General features: G+C 36.2%; 1 protein-coding gene across 6 annotated transcripts in view; it reads right to left on the bottom strand.

The window, feature by feature from the left end:
• Nucleotides 1–16,784, bottom strand: part of LOC111601132 (protein spire) — a 51,951-nt gene that overhangs the window by 8,637 nt on the left and 26,530 nt on the right. For 4 of the 6 annotated variants that reach the window (XM_023317592.2, XM_023317593.2, XM_023317596.2 and 1 more), the window contains exons 3-7: nucleotides 8,880–8,997; nucleotides 8,018–8,127; nucleotides 5,734–5,988; nucleotides 907–1,037; nucleotides 266–377 (exon numbers count right to left, since the gene is read on the bottom strand). In XM_023317592.2, the coding sequence (XP_023173360.2) occupies nucleotides 266–377; nucleotides 907–1,037; nucleotides 5,734–5,988; nucleotides 8,018–8,127; nucleotides 8,880–8,997 (726 nt within the window). The remainder of the gene's footprint in view (nucleotides 1–265; nucleotides 378–906; nucleotides 1,038–5,733; nucleotides 5,989–8,017; nucleotides 8,128–8,879; nucleotides 8,998–16,784) is intronic. The other 2 variants (XM_023317594.2, XM_023317597.2) reach the window with 1 other exon arrangement.

Here is a 16,784-nt window from a genome sequence, read left to right as displayed (position 1 = left end):
ACAATACACTTTACAGTATTTAATGATAAAAATAAAATATACAACGAGCAAAGTGCGTTTTTTAGTAAAATATATATCATATGTATTAACATCATTAGACATACAACAGCATAAAAAGTTCACAATTGGGATAGAAAGTTGTGGGATTTGAAAGAGACAATAAATATCAATAGGTTTTTCAAGTTCTTAACATGTCCAATGGTCGATTCCATTAGGCATTTGTCGATGAAGTATTTGCTATGGAAATTGGGAACGCAACACACACCTTCTTTAATGGCGGCCGTGACCTGATGAACTCCAAGATCATCGCATGAGCATCCTTCTTCACGCGCGGCGGTATATCACCGTTGACCATCACCTTGCGCAATTGGTACTTTCTGCGGTTAAGACAACATAGAAAGAGAAATTTTTGTTTATTATTAATATATTTGATTAGTTGTTACTGAGTTGTGGTTTGAGTTTGATACTCTATAAAGATGATTTATGTTCGTGTTGGAACCAGTTCTCTGAGAGGCTGTGAGTGCAATTTATTTATGTGCACTTTCCTTGACTTTGCTTAATAAGTTTAACTTTAAATAATACAATTTTTTAAATAATAATAATAAATTAAAAGTGTCATATATTCAAATATCTATTTTTAAATATGAACAAGTAAAAGTGCTCTAGTCGGGTATGCCCGATATTAAGTTCTAGAACTTGCTTGATATAAAATCCAACTCAATTAATTTTATATATTTCTAGCTAATTGAAAACAGATAACTCACTTGGAATTATAAAGTTTGATGTTAATTTACAACAAGAACTATATATCAATAAATTATAACAATTAAAAAGCTTATCATAAAATATGATCCAACAGTCTATCAGTGAATCGAGTTAAATCTAATTGTAAGATTGTTTACTCACTTAGCGCGTATATCGCCCATAAGTATCTCATAGGGCGTCAGTTCGTATTCGATGGGCGTGCGCTCATAGTTGCGCTTCTTCAGGCGAACGCCGCGACGCAGTTCATCGATAACCTGCACCCAGAAGCGTGCCTGTAAAGCAAAGAGAAAGAGATGAGTAAATCAAACAAAGAAGTTGTCAAATGTGTATTGAAGTAGATATATATTATTGCATTCGCAGACATGCTCAAAACTCGGGACTCATGCAAATTGGACTTTTGGATACTTGCAACGTTCTCCACAATTACAGATCGTGCTGATTGGGCAGGGAGAGAGAGAGAGGGAGAGATAGAGAGAGGCTCTTGGTTAGGAAATTGCAATTGCCGCTCACTTTAATCAGCTGTGCACAGCGGGTAGCAGCTACTTAGTTGCCTGGTTTGTTGGCTTTTCACTTTTCCGCCGTTGCGAAAAGAAATATTTTAATTAAATTAATCATAATTTAGACCCGCTGTGATCAAGTCAGGCGCTTCAAATCCAATCGCAGCTCATTACATGCAACACGTACGACACTTCAGCTGCGAGTTGTGGCAGTTGGCGGGTTAACAGTGCGTATGAGTAACGTGTGTATGTGTGATGTCTGTTTGATGGCAGGAAGCGTATTTAGCACACAATGGCAGAGAGCGTGCAGAAAAAGAGCAGCAGCAAGAGAAGAGAGGGGGGAGGGGGGCAAGGAGACAAGAGATTAAACTAGATGTAACAGTGATTCGCATTTTCACTTTTCGTGGTGGTCGTCGTCGCTGCTTTTCCTGTTCCTGTCAACGACTGCGTCAATTGGTGGCAATAAATTTTGTGGCAGCTCATTAAACATGCAAAACAGTTGCGCACGGGCAGAGGGCTGCTAATTTGCACCCACCAAGCTGGCAGGCTGTGGCACACGTTGTTGCTGTTGTTGGACACAATCGCATAATCGACACAAGGCAACGGCGAAAAAAGTCGACAAGTGTTGCATTCAACGCTATGTTGTAGCTGCTGCGCTTCAATAATCGCAACAACAATAGCAGCAGCAGCAGCGCATCATGGACAACGTGTGGCAGCTTCCGGAAGTGTTTGCAACAGTTTGCTGTTAAGCTACCATGTTGCATGAAACATCGCACATATGCGTAGCGCTTGCAAAATTCAGTTTTTTTTTTTATTTTCGGGCCATCATCAACAGATATTAGCATCTTCACAATGCTCATCATCATCATCATTAGCATCATGATTAGCATCTTAAGCAGCAAAGCGAAACACATGTGTAGGGCTGTCTCTAGGAAAATGCAGTTTATGTTGATATGCTCCATAGCATCGCCTAAAAGGTGAAAGAGCTTCCCCCAAACAAACAAGCCATACGCACCAGCATCAGCACCTGCTGGGCAAATGGGGCAAATGCTGAATGCTCCATCAGAAAGCTGTCAAATTGAGAGGCAGGAGATCACTTGAAATGGTTTTGCTTGAAAGTTTCTTAGTCGCTATAAGACAAAGTCTTATTCAAGCTTTCTCGCTGCGATTAAAGATTAGAGATCGGTTTAAAATGTTGACAGATTATGAAAACTTGAATTTGTCTAAACAATTCTTAAAACAGACAACTTGAGACTGCAAAAGTTTACATTTGGATAATTTATAAAAGCTTTGTGACATAACAAAAATTAGAGAGAATTCATTTTTAAGTAAGTAGAGTTTTCTTAAGCGCATGTTTGTAATATTGAAAGCTTTAATGTGCTTTTGCAATGCTGCAAGCTTCAATGTGCTTTTGAGTATTTAGAAGCTGATGTCAAACAGCAAAAGCTTACAGTAATACACTAGTTAAAGGCCATCTATGGAAAACTGATCTGTATGCGAATACACATTAAAGTTTGAAGCATTCTTTAAAATGCTTTTACAGTATTGAAAGATTTGATGTGCTAAAAAAGCTGTTTACAGCTGCTTTTGCTAGCATAAAATAATTTCTAAAGCATAATAAATTATATAACATATTGTATTATAAATATTTAATAGAGCTTTAAGCTAACTAAATTTTGTACCTCGAAGACTGAAATGCTTTGAAAAATTAGCATAGCAACTTAATCGTAAGCTTTCAAGCTGTTTCTTAGTAGGTTACAAAACCGTATTCTAGCCAGTCTATCTAACTTAAAGCGGGAATCTAAACGCAGCACGCCTATCCCAACGGAACGTACTCCCAAAATGAAACAAAAACGAAGCCAACTAGCTAGAACTCTCCGTTGCACAGCCCAAAGCAACTGTTTCAGACACAAAGTCGCCAAAGCATGAAGCCCCATGGAATACATATGAAATAAACCAACAAAAAGTCAGACAAAAGAATTTCAGCAATTCCAGCGTAAAGCTCTATCCAAAATCAGGGCAACAATCAGAAAACAGAGCCAAGCAAGATCCGAAACCGTTTCTTGAAGTCTGCATATCGCGTGGGTTCGTCGTTCCGGTCTTGACTAACTGTAGGAGATACGGCATGGGGCAAGGGGGTGAGGGTAACCAAACAGCTACTTTTTGTGTGACATTCTGAAGGCTGTTTGGCTTCCGAGAAATTGATAAAGCGCTGACTATAAAAAAGTTTGTTGAATTTTCAGTACTACTAAAAATACAACAAAATATGAAAACGACGAAGACGAAGAAGAAAGCAACAGAAAAAGAGTAGACAATAAAAACGATAGACAGGTGATCGAGAGGTGGGTGGGCTGCTTGGTTATAGAAATCTTATCAGTTTCAATGGGTACAAAAACATTCAGTCAAGTCGAGTCGAGTCGACTTTTGCCTGATAACCGACACAGTTTTTTTTAATCAAACTCTGCAGTTGTTGGGCATTACACGAAGGTGCACTGAATATAGTTGTAAAATATCAATTGGGAGCTTTACTTTACGATTGGCCATATGAATGGACTCTATCGTCTACGGTCTATGGTCTTTGCACAACTGAGACAGGTATTAATTGCTCAATTGGACTGCGCCTCATTTCATTTTTATTATTATTTTGCCTTTCTTATTTTTCGTATTTAATCAGCCCCTTTCAACGCAATGCAAATTTTTTGTTGATTTAATTATGAATATGGTGTTGATACGGGCATGAGTTAGGATGGGTTATACTTATGATATATGATACCAACACGTATATACATACAGATACAGATATATATAAATATATATATACTTTAGCGCACGCGAAACTATTTCTTGCGGTTTTTCTTTCCTGACATGCAAAATGATGTGTGGGGCGTGTGCCCCAAGGTAAGTCTGACGAATGGGGCATAACAGGATATTGGATACGCTAGAGACGAAAAACAAGTCAAGTGCATTAGCTGTCGTAACTAATCAAGAGAACTAAAGAGCTATATAGTTAGATAACTAGTAACGAGCAAAGCCGGCTAACACCTGTTATGCAACACACTCATCAAACTAAGCACTTGTAGAAAGAAACTCAATTATATTAAGTGCACCATATTAAGATAATTAATATGAATCAGCAAATCGAATTCGAAAATTGATCAAAAAGAAAATCAAATCAAGAATTTGAAAGCCTAAATTACGCATGATTAAGACATCGATGAGAATTTGGATTGCTTTCATACCATTGCGATTAATGGTAGGCAAAAAGAAATAGGAGTGAACTTCTCTTAGAAATTTATTAACCAGTAATCAGATTACACTTTTTCCAATGAATTTTAACGTGCTAAATATAAATCTGAAACCAGAATTGCCACAACTGGTCAGGTTTTTGTTGTCGTCTATTAAATTTACTTAACACCTGGCCTAGTTCACCTTCTGAACCTCTTTCTTGAGATTATGCCACTATTTTGGCAAATCTGTTTGAAGAGATCATTTCTGGGTGACGAAAAAAGATTTTTTTATTAAACTACGAAAGTTTTTGTGAGCTGAGAGGGAGGAGTGGAGGTATCAAAAAAAAATACAATAAAACAAAGCTTAAAGTAAAGTTTTTAGAAGGAGAAGAGAGGAGAGGAGAAACCTGCGTACGATTTGATAAAAACTCTTAAGATAAGTTAAGAATTCATGATGTGCACTTTTGCGCTTCATTTGAAATAAAAAAAATGTTTATAAAAATTGTAATCTAATATAATAAAATAGAAATTTACTTTTCAACTGTCACACTTTTCCAAGCTGACTTTGAAAATCGGCAAGCCTTCAATAGTTAGCCAACAAAACTTGCTAAAGATTGTCCAACATTTTCATCTATTTTTTATTTATTTTTTGCTTTGCGTGTTTGGCCAATTTGCGTGTGAGTCTCAATGGATTTTGGAGGTCCAATGGCAACCACAAGCGAATTCCTGAGCTGGCCTCGACACTTTTTTCTTCTTGTATTTAAAGGTCACATAAATAAATATATATAAATATATATATATATATATATATATATATCTATATCAATGTATGTATATGTGTGTGAATAGAAATATTTGGCACTAATGTGTCGCACATTAAACGTATCTCACATAGTCGAACTCATTAGGATAATGGGCGCTGTAAAACCGCTGCGAGTCGATTATTAAAATTAAAAGTGAATTTCGTGAAGTGGTTCACTATTTTTTTCTTTTTCTTTTTGTTGGAGCGGAAGATATGTTGCTCTCCCTTCGCCTATAAAACGAAACATAGCGCGTGATCCCTATGATAATGTTAATGATAATGATGATGGTTGGTAAAATTGGAAGAGGTGCGCCAAAGAGTCAGTCGTGATTCGCTGTGTAGCCCACTTTAAAGACCATTAGTGGTTTTTCGTTAAGCATTGCATAACACGGCTCGATTGTGGCAGTTAGACATATGTTTTAGATATTACAAGCTGACTTACCCAGTCGTTGAAGCCCAGCTTCGCCAGTTCACACTGCGTGCTCTGAGATGATTCTGATGCCTTTATTAATTTGCCGGTATCTGCAAGCCAAGAAACGTTTGACATATTTCTTATTGAGATATTTCTGCTGTGCTTACCATTGTTTAGAATTTGCTGCAGAAATATTCGCAGCTCGATTGTCTCCGTCACCAGGGCACGGCAGACGGCTTTGTAATGATTCTCTGGTAATGCGGGCTTTATATGGTTTCTGCAGGTCTGTAAATTAAATTTATTATATTTTAGTAATCTAAATATAAGAAATTATATATTAAATAAATAAAACTATAAGCTACAAAATCTATTCAAATATATTTTCTGAAATTTATTTTACATATTTATTACATTTTTTTATAAGTTGATATATTTTTAATATTTTATATTATATAATTTTGGTTTTATATATTTAAAATAAATTTATTTTATGCTATTATTATGATTATGATGATAGTAGTAAATTTTTCTTTAATTCACTCGGTCTTCTATATAAATTTTCCTGTTATAATTTCCTTTCTCCAATCCACATCTTCTATTTAATTACCTACATAAATATTTATGCTTCTGCAAGTTTTATTGACTCATTGCAAACTTTCAACAGCTGCAGCTTCTTTTCTAATTAGCTCTCCAGCTGGGCTAACAATTTGTCTAACTGGGCCATAATGCCATGTTTAACAATCGATAAACCCTTGTGCTGGCCATGCCATGCTGCAGATGCTTCGACCATTTGCATTTGGCGCAAATGTGTCAGAAAAGTCAGGCAAGTGGAAAATATTGCATGCCACCGGCGAGTGGTTCGCCTGGTGGAACACTGCTCAATGTTGCCTGACAGTAATGTGTCAATTCTATAAAGTGGCTCATTAGAGAGGCTAGAATGCGCCGACAGGTGGCGCTGCTGCTGCAATCGATGATGAGCAAATGCGCATTGAGCTGGAACACAGCGAAACGTTTCGGGTCGGGGTCCATACCTATTATGTTAGCTATCATAGACTCCGGGTCCAATCAGCAATACATTGCTGTTTATCACACGCCTCAATGCCAAATTACCAAATGATCGTGATCTTTTGGTTATATGGTTGCAGCTGGGATGCCTTGACTTGGATGCGGATGCAGTGCAGTGCGAAACTTGAATTCCTACAACGCATTTAGCTGTGAAATCAAGTGCAGAGTGATTTCCTATTACGAAATGGCTGCAACTTGATGGCTATTTGGTTATTCAATATCTGAGGCAATTGAGATCTGGTCTGGTCTTGTCTGGTCTGGTTGGGGTAATCTAGAACCCGGGCAATTGAGCCAGCCAACTGAGCGCTTGTTGTTTTGCGGTTAGCCGCGTTATAGATACACCAGCAGATACAAATGCTTAGATACTGCTAACAAGTATCTCTGGAGAGTGCGCCTCACTTGGTTAACTGTAAGTGCAACTGATGTTGCTGTTGCTGTTGTTGCTGTAGCGTTCATGCAACGTGCGCCAAACAAGTTTTCCCACACTTCCAACAGCAACTGCATATCCATAACTCTTTCTGTCTGCATGTGCCTTCAAATGTATATATATATATATACGTCTTTAGTTATAAATATTATATATATATGTGTAGATATAAGCCAAATGGAGCAGTCAAAGCCTGGTCAAAAGGTTAGCCAAATGACGGCACACCTAAAAGAGCAGAGCTGGAAACCCCACGAAAGATTAGGCAAAAATACCCTATATTATATATATATTATGTATAGACATCTGAAAGTCCTATATATATGTGCCTCAGACATAAGATTTAAGGTTGAAGTTATGCAAGAAATTTAAAAACTATTTTTTAATTTTTTATAATTAAAACCTGACTAAGAAACAATTTTTTAAAATATAATAAAAAGTATGAGTATTCCAAATTTAAAACAATTATTTCTGCAGATTTTAAATATTATTTTGTTCAGAACAGAAATGTTACAACACTTGATCTGATCTTTTAGTTCTGCTCATAAGCAGAATCTATTCTCTTATAGAGCATTCAAGCATCTCAAACATATTTCGACTCTATTAATTCTATTACTGCTAATTCTATAATTTCTGCATTACGGGGTATCCACTTTGTTAGCCAAACTGACTCATAATGCCAAAAGTTCAATTCAGCAGGCAAAAACTTTGATTTGATTCAATTTGCATTCGTGTTTGTGCAATTTATCAGCTGCCGCTGTCGACAAACGAAATAAAATACAAAAAAAAAAAATATGTCGAAATGTCAAGAGCTGTTTTTCTTACCTCGATTATATGCTCCAGTTCTTTGGTATTGTTGCGTTCCTCCTCCGTCTCGTCGTCCCAGCGCTTGTCGCCTTCCTCAATGCCCTCATCAATGCAATCATCGTCATTTTCTGCAATGGAAAAATAAAACATTAAGATTAATGGAAAATCGTTCAGCGAGTTATTCACACTGTGACGAATTGTGTAATCTAAGCTCAAGCCCAGCATTTCGCAATAATCAGCTTGTGATTTTTGTTTTTTTTTCTTATTTTAAGTAAATCACATTTGAATAAATGCCGCATGATGAATCTGAGTGATTCATTTACCTAACCTTGCCCTGCTGATTGTGGCTGTACAGAGACCTTGTGTTAGGGAACTTTTATCTATGGAAGCAGAACGACTTAATTTGAACTTTTACCTTAATCTTTATGTTGCATTACTTCAACGGATGATTCAAGTATTTAGCAATCTACTAAACTAATCTACTAAACTTTGATCTGCAAGACATTGATATATATGTATAGTAATATATAGTTATAAATATTCCTTGAACTCTTTTTAATATATATTTTTATGAATTGCCTGAAAGAATAATGAACAGCTCATAATATGGATATTCTTTTCTATAAATAAATAATCTTTTATTATTCTGAGCTTTCCGATAAGCTTTTAATTCAGTTTTATTTAAATAAATAATTAAAGTTTTGTAAATAGATTTAATTTATATTTTCATTTATTTTTTTGTTGTTATTTATATTTAAATAGATATAATTTTGTTTTTTATTTATAGTTATTTATTTTGATTTTTATTTATTTTTTTTTAATTAGATTAGATTATTTATTAGATAATTTAAGTGCTTCTAGACTTCCTTTTTCCACTTACCATCTGCTGTCATGTAGTGAAACAGAGTCTCTAGCTCTTGGGACATTTGGCATTCTTCGTCTTCTGGAAAATTGTAATCCAATGCAGCATAAACAACTTCCGCCAATTCGCTAATGATCTGCAATAGCAAAGAAAAATATATAAAATAAATAAAATGTAATATAATATAATAAATATTAAATGCTATTTTGCTTAAGCTGACTCATTTTTGCAAAAATGTACTCAACTATTCAAAGTGTAGGGACATCGTATACTAATCAAATTAAATGCACTTCATGCTTTGGCTATGTCATTCACTCTGTAGCCCTTTCTATTGCTAGGGCTTGTCTGTCCAGGCATTTGGCTTGCCGCTGGCTCTGTGTCGGAGTTGGTTTCGCTGTCAGTTCATTAAACTGACACTTTAATTGGAGTTTGTAGTTGACGCTTCGTAGAAACTGAAACAACAACGCGCAAACAAACATTAATTGTTTGTTGTTGCTTGGGCGCTACAGTTTTTGCCTGTTGAAGTTCGAGTTCAGGTGCAACAGCGGCAGCAGCAGGCGTCAACTTCAACTTGAAGTCCGCAACAAGACACAACAACGATGACAACATCAAACGCCCAAGTGCAACACGTTGTTGTCGTTGTTGTTATTGTTATTGTTTGTTTGTTTTAGCTGCTATTGTTCACTTTCACTTCGCTGTTGCTGGGCCACTTGCCAAAAGTGTTAAAACACTAAAAACCGAAGAAGCCGTTAAATAATAATTTGCAGCTGCCAACAAATTGCGTTCGTTTTACTTCTTTTTTTTTTGGTCTGCCAGTGAACCCTACAGAAACCGAAAGAAAAACTCGATCAACCACATCATAGCTCAATCGCCCACGCCAAAACATTTTGATGCCGACGGATTATAAAACCCAAACTTCATTCGCCTGCATGGCGAGGCGGTCCACGTCTATGTCAGTTGCCATTGTTCCACTTGATTTCGTTATTATTATGAAAATTAAATGATAAAACATTGTGACAGCTGTGCATTCGATGCTACCGGCTAGCTGACTGGCATTTACAAAGCTTGACACATGTGGCATGTGGTATAACTAATGGCAGCTCCGCTTGGAGTGTGTGGCGCAGAAAGCCGGAGCCAACATCCCAAGCGAGCTTACATCACATTCACAAGAAGACAGAGCATAATTAATGCGAAAATAAAATCAAGTGTCACAAATCTGTATACGTTTTGAATACCCTGTTTGTATACCCTAGTATTTTGTATTTAGCAGAGTATATATTTATATTTATTGAGAAAACAAGAGGCCAAATCTGGTGTTATTTCGTATAATGATATTTCCTTGTTGACTTTGAGGTGCTGGCTAAAATCAATGGAGTTTCTAGGCACTATAAACATTTCTTGGTTTTAATACACATATTATATTTATATAGTTACTATATTATTTTATTTAATCACATTTTCAATACATTGAATACTTTTACTGCATAAAATAATAGCATTAGTTGTTTATTGTGTTTAAGCGACAAAGTCTTCTACTAAAATGTGCCAAGGTCAGTTCCAGTTGCTTAATAACTAACCAACAATAGTTCAAAGCATCAAAGAGTACGTAGTTAGCTCTCCTTTAAGAACCCTCCGATGTTATTAACATCAAATCTTGCATTGGCTCTAGAAGCTTTACAAAACCCTTTTAAGACTGCTACCTTTAAGCAGCTGGGAAGTGTAAGCGAGAGTTAAAAAGGAAAAAAGTTGAGTTATGAAAACCAAGTAAAATCTTCATCAAATCATTACACATTTTATAATTGATAAGTTTTTGTTTTAATTATGGAAATTCTTCATTCAAATTCAAATGAAATTGGAATTATATATACCCCATAGATAATAGCAATTAATGAAGTACTCTCATATTTATATAGTTCGTTAATTTCTAAGCACATTGACTATTTTTAGTTACAAACTAAATATAGCAAGTAGTATATTTATAACTACCTGCTAGCGGGTTAAGCAAACATTGTGACAAGAACGTAATGCTTTCAGAGCAAGGCTCTAATTATGTGAGGTGCGGACAAAAGTAAGGAAGCAGAAAAAGCATGTATAACGACCCTGGGAGACTTCTAAGGAGGGGCCGTACATCAGCTGGGCCTGTGAAGTTTCTCATGCAATTAGCAAAAGGGGAGAACTGGAAGAACTGGTAGACTGGGAACATATATATATATATATATGCCTATGCCTACATGCCTGTGTGCATTGCGGCTGAGATGTTTTTTCTTGTAGCTGAAATATCAAAGGCGCTTTAGCTGCTAGTTTGCATATCTATTAAACAGGTATATGGAGTACACACCCTCAAGTGCTGCGGCCCCAAAAAGCTAAGTTCGTGTTCTCACCAAAAACTAGTGCTGCTTTGTTGCCAATAATATCAAAGTTGAAATCCAAAGCGCAAACATGCAACGCGCCAATTATCAGGCCAAACAACAACTGTCTGGCCAACAAGGCGGCCAAAAAAAGGTTCACAACACGCCCCCAAAGACAGCAGGAGGAGGCGGCCGTCTAATACCTTAAAGTCCAAACCGCGCTGAGGGGTCTGCTCCCTCTGGCCGCCATGTGGCGTGCCGCTTGTCAATCTTGTCAGTTTAACCTTTCGAGTGACCTCCATGCTTACTTTTTCGTTCGCTTAGTTGTTGCCTTCGACGATTCTTTGTGTTAACTTGTTTTGTTTTAGCAGAAAAATGGCTAACTTTTTTAGCCGATTCAGCGTGTACAATTAAGGCGGCGTAGGTGACAGGAAGCGAGTGGGCGTGACTGCTTTATGAAGTAGCATATATGCAAGACATCAATTAGTTCTAAGTGCTGTTTTTGCTACTTAGAATGGAACAATTAAGGGCTGTTATAAGTGAGAACACAAGGGGCTGCTAGCTAGCACAGCACGAACTCTAATTTATTGGGGTGGGATAGTTGTATATATTGTAAGATATAGATAAGATTTCAAGATACTTCCACAGGCAATAAAATATAATTTCTTTGGCAATTCAAGCCCTGGGGAAATATGTGCAGGAAATGCAGAAAAATAGCTCAAAATATTATTCTTTCTTTTTTCAAGCAAGATAAATGTAAATTTAAAGAGAGAAAACTTCTTGATCAAATATATATAATATAGATAAAAAGATAGATGTAGTATAGATAATATAGAATGATGGCAAAATATATGCAAATGCTTGAAAAATCAACTATTATGAATAAAATGATCAAGTGACATTAGTTAAAGCTAAAAGTCATGACAACTCTCATAGTAATAAATATAAGTATAAGCATATAGAAGTAGAATTCCCTACTGATACTGGCGTTTAGCAGCGCCATTTAATGTAAAAAATGAACAGCTCTTGCTGCAATCAAGCGAGCTTTTCACAGTGTCAACTATTAATCAGTTTATGAAGCCAATCAGTCTGACTAATATTTGTTTAAGTACAAGCTTTCAGTGTGTTATTCCACAGATTCTTATCGCTGTTCGCACTGTTGCCAGGTTGACACCAAGTTTGAGCAGTGTCTCAAAAAAATCTCTGCTTGTCTCAATGGACGGCTAATCGCAAAAGTAGCTGCTCGCTCATAAGCTGTCTCGACTATATGCTGTGACATTATCAGAGATTGTGGATCGACTGAAAGCAAGCCCGTGGCTTCATTCAAAACTCACTCTAAATAAAGAAAACAAAAGACAAAAATGTGAAATTATTATTGTTAGACAGCTGCTGCTGTCTCTTTGGCAAGAGCGTCGCAAATCGTGCGAATCTTTTGTTTTATGTTTTTGTACAAATAATAATTTTAGACTTGTAATACCTAAGCGCAGCTATATAGCTATATAGATATGTATATAGAAAATTAACCCAGTTCGCACGTCGATGCCGAAACAAACATAAAGCAAACGCAGAAGAAAACAAGCCAAGAAGAGACAGCGAAACATGCATACAGTAAGGTGCATAGCATAGCACAGTTAAGTACTATATACAGTATAGACGAGTGTGTACGGAGACAGCAAGGCCTAAGGTGGCTCGGCAGGTGGGATTGGGATTGGGTGTGGGCGCGGCATTGTAAGAGAGCTAATTGCAGGCGTATGCGGCAGAATGTGCAAATATTATTATTAGAAATGCCGCACTTACGGCTACAGATAGTCAGATAGTTAGAAACAAAAAGGCCACGCACTCATTCACACTCATTCACACTCATTTACGTTCATATTCACATTCACATCCACATTCACACACTCGCCAATTCACTTTCACCTGCTGATAAACTGAGAACCTGAGCATGTTATGGTTGCGACTTTAGTACGTACTTCTCAACATGCATTTAAAATTCATAATTTTTCTTGCAACTCTATCTATGCCCCCACCAGCGCCCGCGTCCTCGCTGTAGGCCCGTCTCCCTATGGCGTATTTGGGTCAAACATGCAAACTCATTGAGTCTGAGACTCGCAGTCTCGTCGCTGCCAAACTGGAAAAGCGCAAATCTAAAATTGTATAACCTGCTTCGGCTCGGCTCAAGCGCGGCAATCGCTAGAGATGGTACGCTTCGGCGTGCTTTGGTTAAGGCAACACGAAAATATTGATTTACGATTCATGAGTTACGAATAATCGAAATATATGTTGAATCGATTGCCAAAAAAACACAAAAAGTTACTAGAACGGACGGTATTCGCTGTGGTTTATGATGATATAGAAATATATATTTAGAGATGAGCGCGTGCTTGATATATGCATATACATATTTGTATGATAAATAAATATGATTCATTATCAAATGGCCAAACTTATTAAATATTTCCACAGCTGTCTGCTATCGTTAACTTAAACAAGTGCCGAACTATAGTAAACAGAAATAATATCATTCTTGCTTGGTCACTTGTCAGTCACTTGGCTTAATTAAATTTTTATATATAGTTATATATATTTATAAATATGGTTAATATAAAAGTATAATCGACCAAAAAGATAGCTAAGCTCACACATACACACATACAAATATCCATAGATATTTAAGCTTAGCTAACGCATCTCTACTGCAGACTGCAGATCGAAGCCTGGCTCCGTTGCGTATCTTTGTATCTGCGGCCATAAATTGCGCCCACTTTGATCTTGCCACATTGAATGTAAAGTGCTTAATGGCCAAGTGCTGCGAACCTTTGTGTGGCATAAAATTGCATTGTAATTTACAAAAACAAAAACAACAACAAAAATAAATAAATATATACACCTAAGCACATATATATATATAGATAGATATATATATATATTGCCAGTTGCAGTGCCAATGCGAATAGAGCATGTTTTGTGTTTTTCCTACATCTATCTGCAAGTCTGCGACTTTTTTTGTTGTGCGCTCAGCTCGTTCTTCACGTTCTTTTGGGCTCCCCAGAGATTTTAATCGTTGTCGCCGAGCGCCTTGTCAACATTTCAACGTTTTGCTGCTGCTTTACATTGGCGTCGCATTGCTATACCCTGTACTGTCTATATAAAGGGTATAATAGAAATGTGAATGGCTATCTGTACTCTGTACTTTGCATACAAATAATATAAATTAGCCTAATAAATCTATTGTCAGCTGATGCGAGATATAGCTTCATATATTGGATTTATATCATAGGAATAGATCAGACTGACTTGAGTTTCATTTTGTATTCAAGAAATGCATTTTCACAAGAATAACTTTATAGTATATTTACTATATATTATTTTTTGTATTACTTTAAACTAACTTCCTTTATATTCTATGCGAATTTAGGGAAATTTTTTTTCTATTTAAAGATAATATATATTTCTATGTTATCAAACTCTACTTTACTTAAACAAATTTTAAAAAATTCTTGTAACTTATACAATTTAAAAAATCAGAAATCATATTAAAAATATTAATGAAACCCAAATGCTCATTGTGTGCTAAAAGGTATTTCTTAAGGTTTTAACAACTGTTCTGCTTTTCATCGCATTTTCACATGGCTGCAAGTCTTATGCAAACATTTTATCGTACCAGCTTAGTGAAAAGTTACGTCTGCCTAGCAATTAGTATATAATTAAGAGAACCTTGACTTTTTTATTTTATACCCAGTTACCAATATGCGTTTGTAAGAGGAGTATACACTTTGCAATATATAATGTATACATAATAAAAAATATATATAATAAAAAAAATACGAAATATAAAACATTTAGAGATAAAAAATAAAAAAGATTTCAGTCGATGCAAAATTACAAAGATATGAAATAGATCTTAGTTTGTCTCATAATAGCAAGACAGCAACAAAAAAAAACTATAATAAGGCAAGACTTTATGTATGTATTCAACTAGATTTCAAAATTTATATTAATATGCTCACCTTTTCATATCTTTAAAAACTAGCAGAGATATAGTACCTCGTGGACATGGATTGTTTAATTGATAAGCAGCACGAATTCAATGAATGCCCTTTTTAATTAAATGCAATTTCTTTTTCTGTTTACTCTTGAGAACTGAAACATCTGCAAGATGATTATAGAGTAGAGCACTCGAAGCGCTACTCTGCAAGCAAAAGCAAACTCACGGAAATTATATAAAAGGTTTCGGATAGTACGTGTCAATTTGCAGTTCGTTTTTCAATCTCAAGGAATCAGCAAGAAAGTAAATAAAAAGTGTTTTAAATCATGATTTTTAAATATTTGCGAGATGAGACTAAGGGAGACTTTTTCCGAAGTCGTCATGCCTTTAAGTATTTGGAGCGAGGCATGAAGTGCGTAGCTTGGCTACCACCTAAAAGGGGCACACGATATTTCTGGCCCTACATTATGTGGATGGTATTGGTGCATCTCACAATACAGATATATATACCAGTTATATTTGGTGTCAGCTATTCACTCAATTTAAAAAACTTTACGCCCCAGGAATTTTTAGGTTCAGTTCAAGTCTTTTTCAATGCCATCAGCCTCACCTTTAAGGTGGCAGTGAATGTTAAGAATATGTGGCGCTTCAAGAAGATCATGAAAATGCTAGATAGATTGGATGATAGATATGTTAACATTGAGCAGAAAATCGAAATACATCGTAGCGCTACGCGCTGCAATCTCGTCTTCTTAATCTCTCATGTAATGTATTCATCCTATGGGATTTTCGCATATTTGGGTTCTACATTGAATGGCTCACCTCCGTGGTTATTGTATAATCCGATTATCGACTATCGCACGAGTACAAAAAACTTATGGATAGCATCCACTTTTGAGTTCATAATTGGTACAGGCTCCATCTATGCGGATGAAATGACCGATCTCTATCCGGTTATATTCGGCTTAACTTTACGAACTCACTTAAAATTGTTGGCAGAACGCGTTAAAGACTTGCGCTCCGATCCCAAACTAACGGAGGAGCAGAACTACGAGCTGTTAGTTAAATGTATCAAGGATCACAAGCTAATGTTGGAGTAAGTTAGGGCAATACTGAGACATTTGAACATTGTTAAGAAGCTACTTATTTTCAGGTATTGCGATATGCTTCGCTCGATCATCTCTCTCACGTTCTTTACTCAACTTCTGGTAATTGGTATAGGTCTGGGACTTTCTCTGATCAATCTTATGTTCTTCATAACAATTTGGAGCGGTCTGTCATCGGTTATGCTTATTTTTGTATTGATCATAGAGACATTTCCCTTCTGCTACATCTGCGAGCTGATCGAGGACGATTGCTACAATCTGAGCTTGGCCATATTTTATTCGAAATCTGTTGATGCAAGTCGGCGCTATAAATCGACGCTGTTATTCTTCTTACTGAATACTCAAAAGCCTATTAATTTTATTGCTGGCGGTATTTTCCCTATTTGCATGAGGACTAATATAAGTGTAAGTCAACTGATAATTATCTTAGCATTCCGGTATTTAATTTTGATATCTATTTTGCCATTCTAGTTTGCCAAGT

Source organism: Drosophila hydei, unplaced genomic scaffold, assembly GCF_003285905.1.
Source record: "Drosophila hydei strain 15085-1641.00,03,60 unplaced genomic scaffold, DhydRS2 tig00008114-arrow-pilon, whole genome shotgun sequence".
Lineage (NCBI taxonomy): Eukaryota > Metazoa > Arthropoda > Insecta > Diptera > Drosophilidae > Drosophila > Drosophila hydei.
Note: the sequence above shows the minus strand (reverse complement) of the source record. Positions and strands in the feature narration are given on the sequence as shown.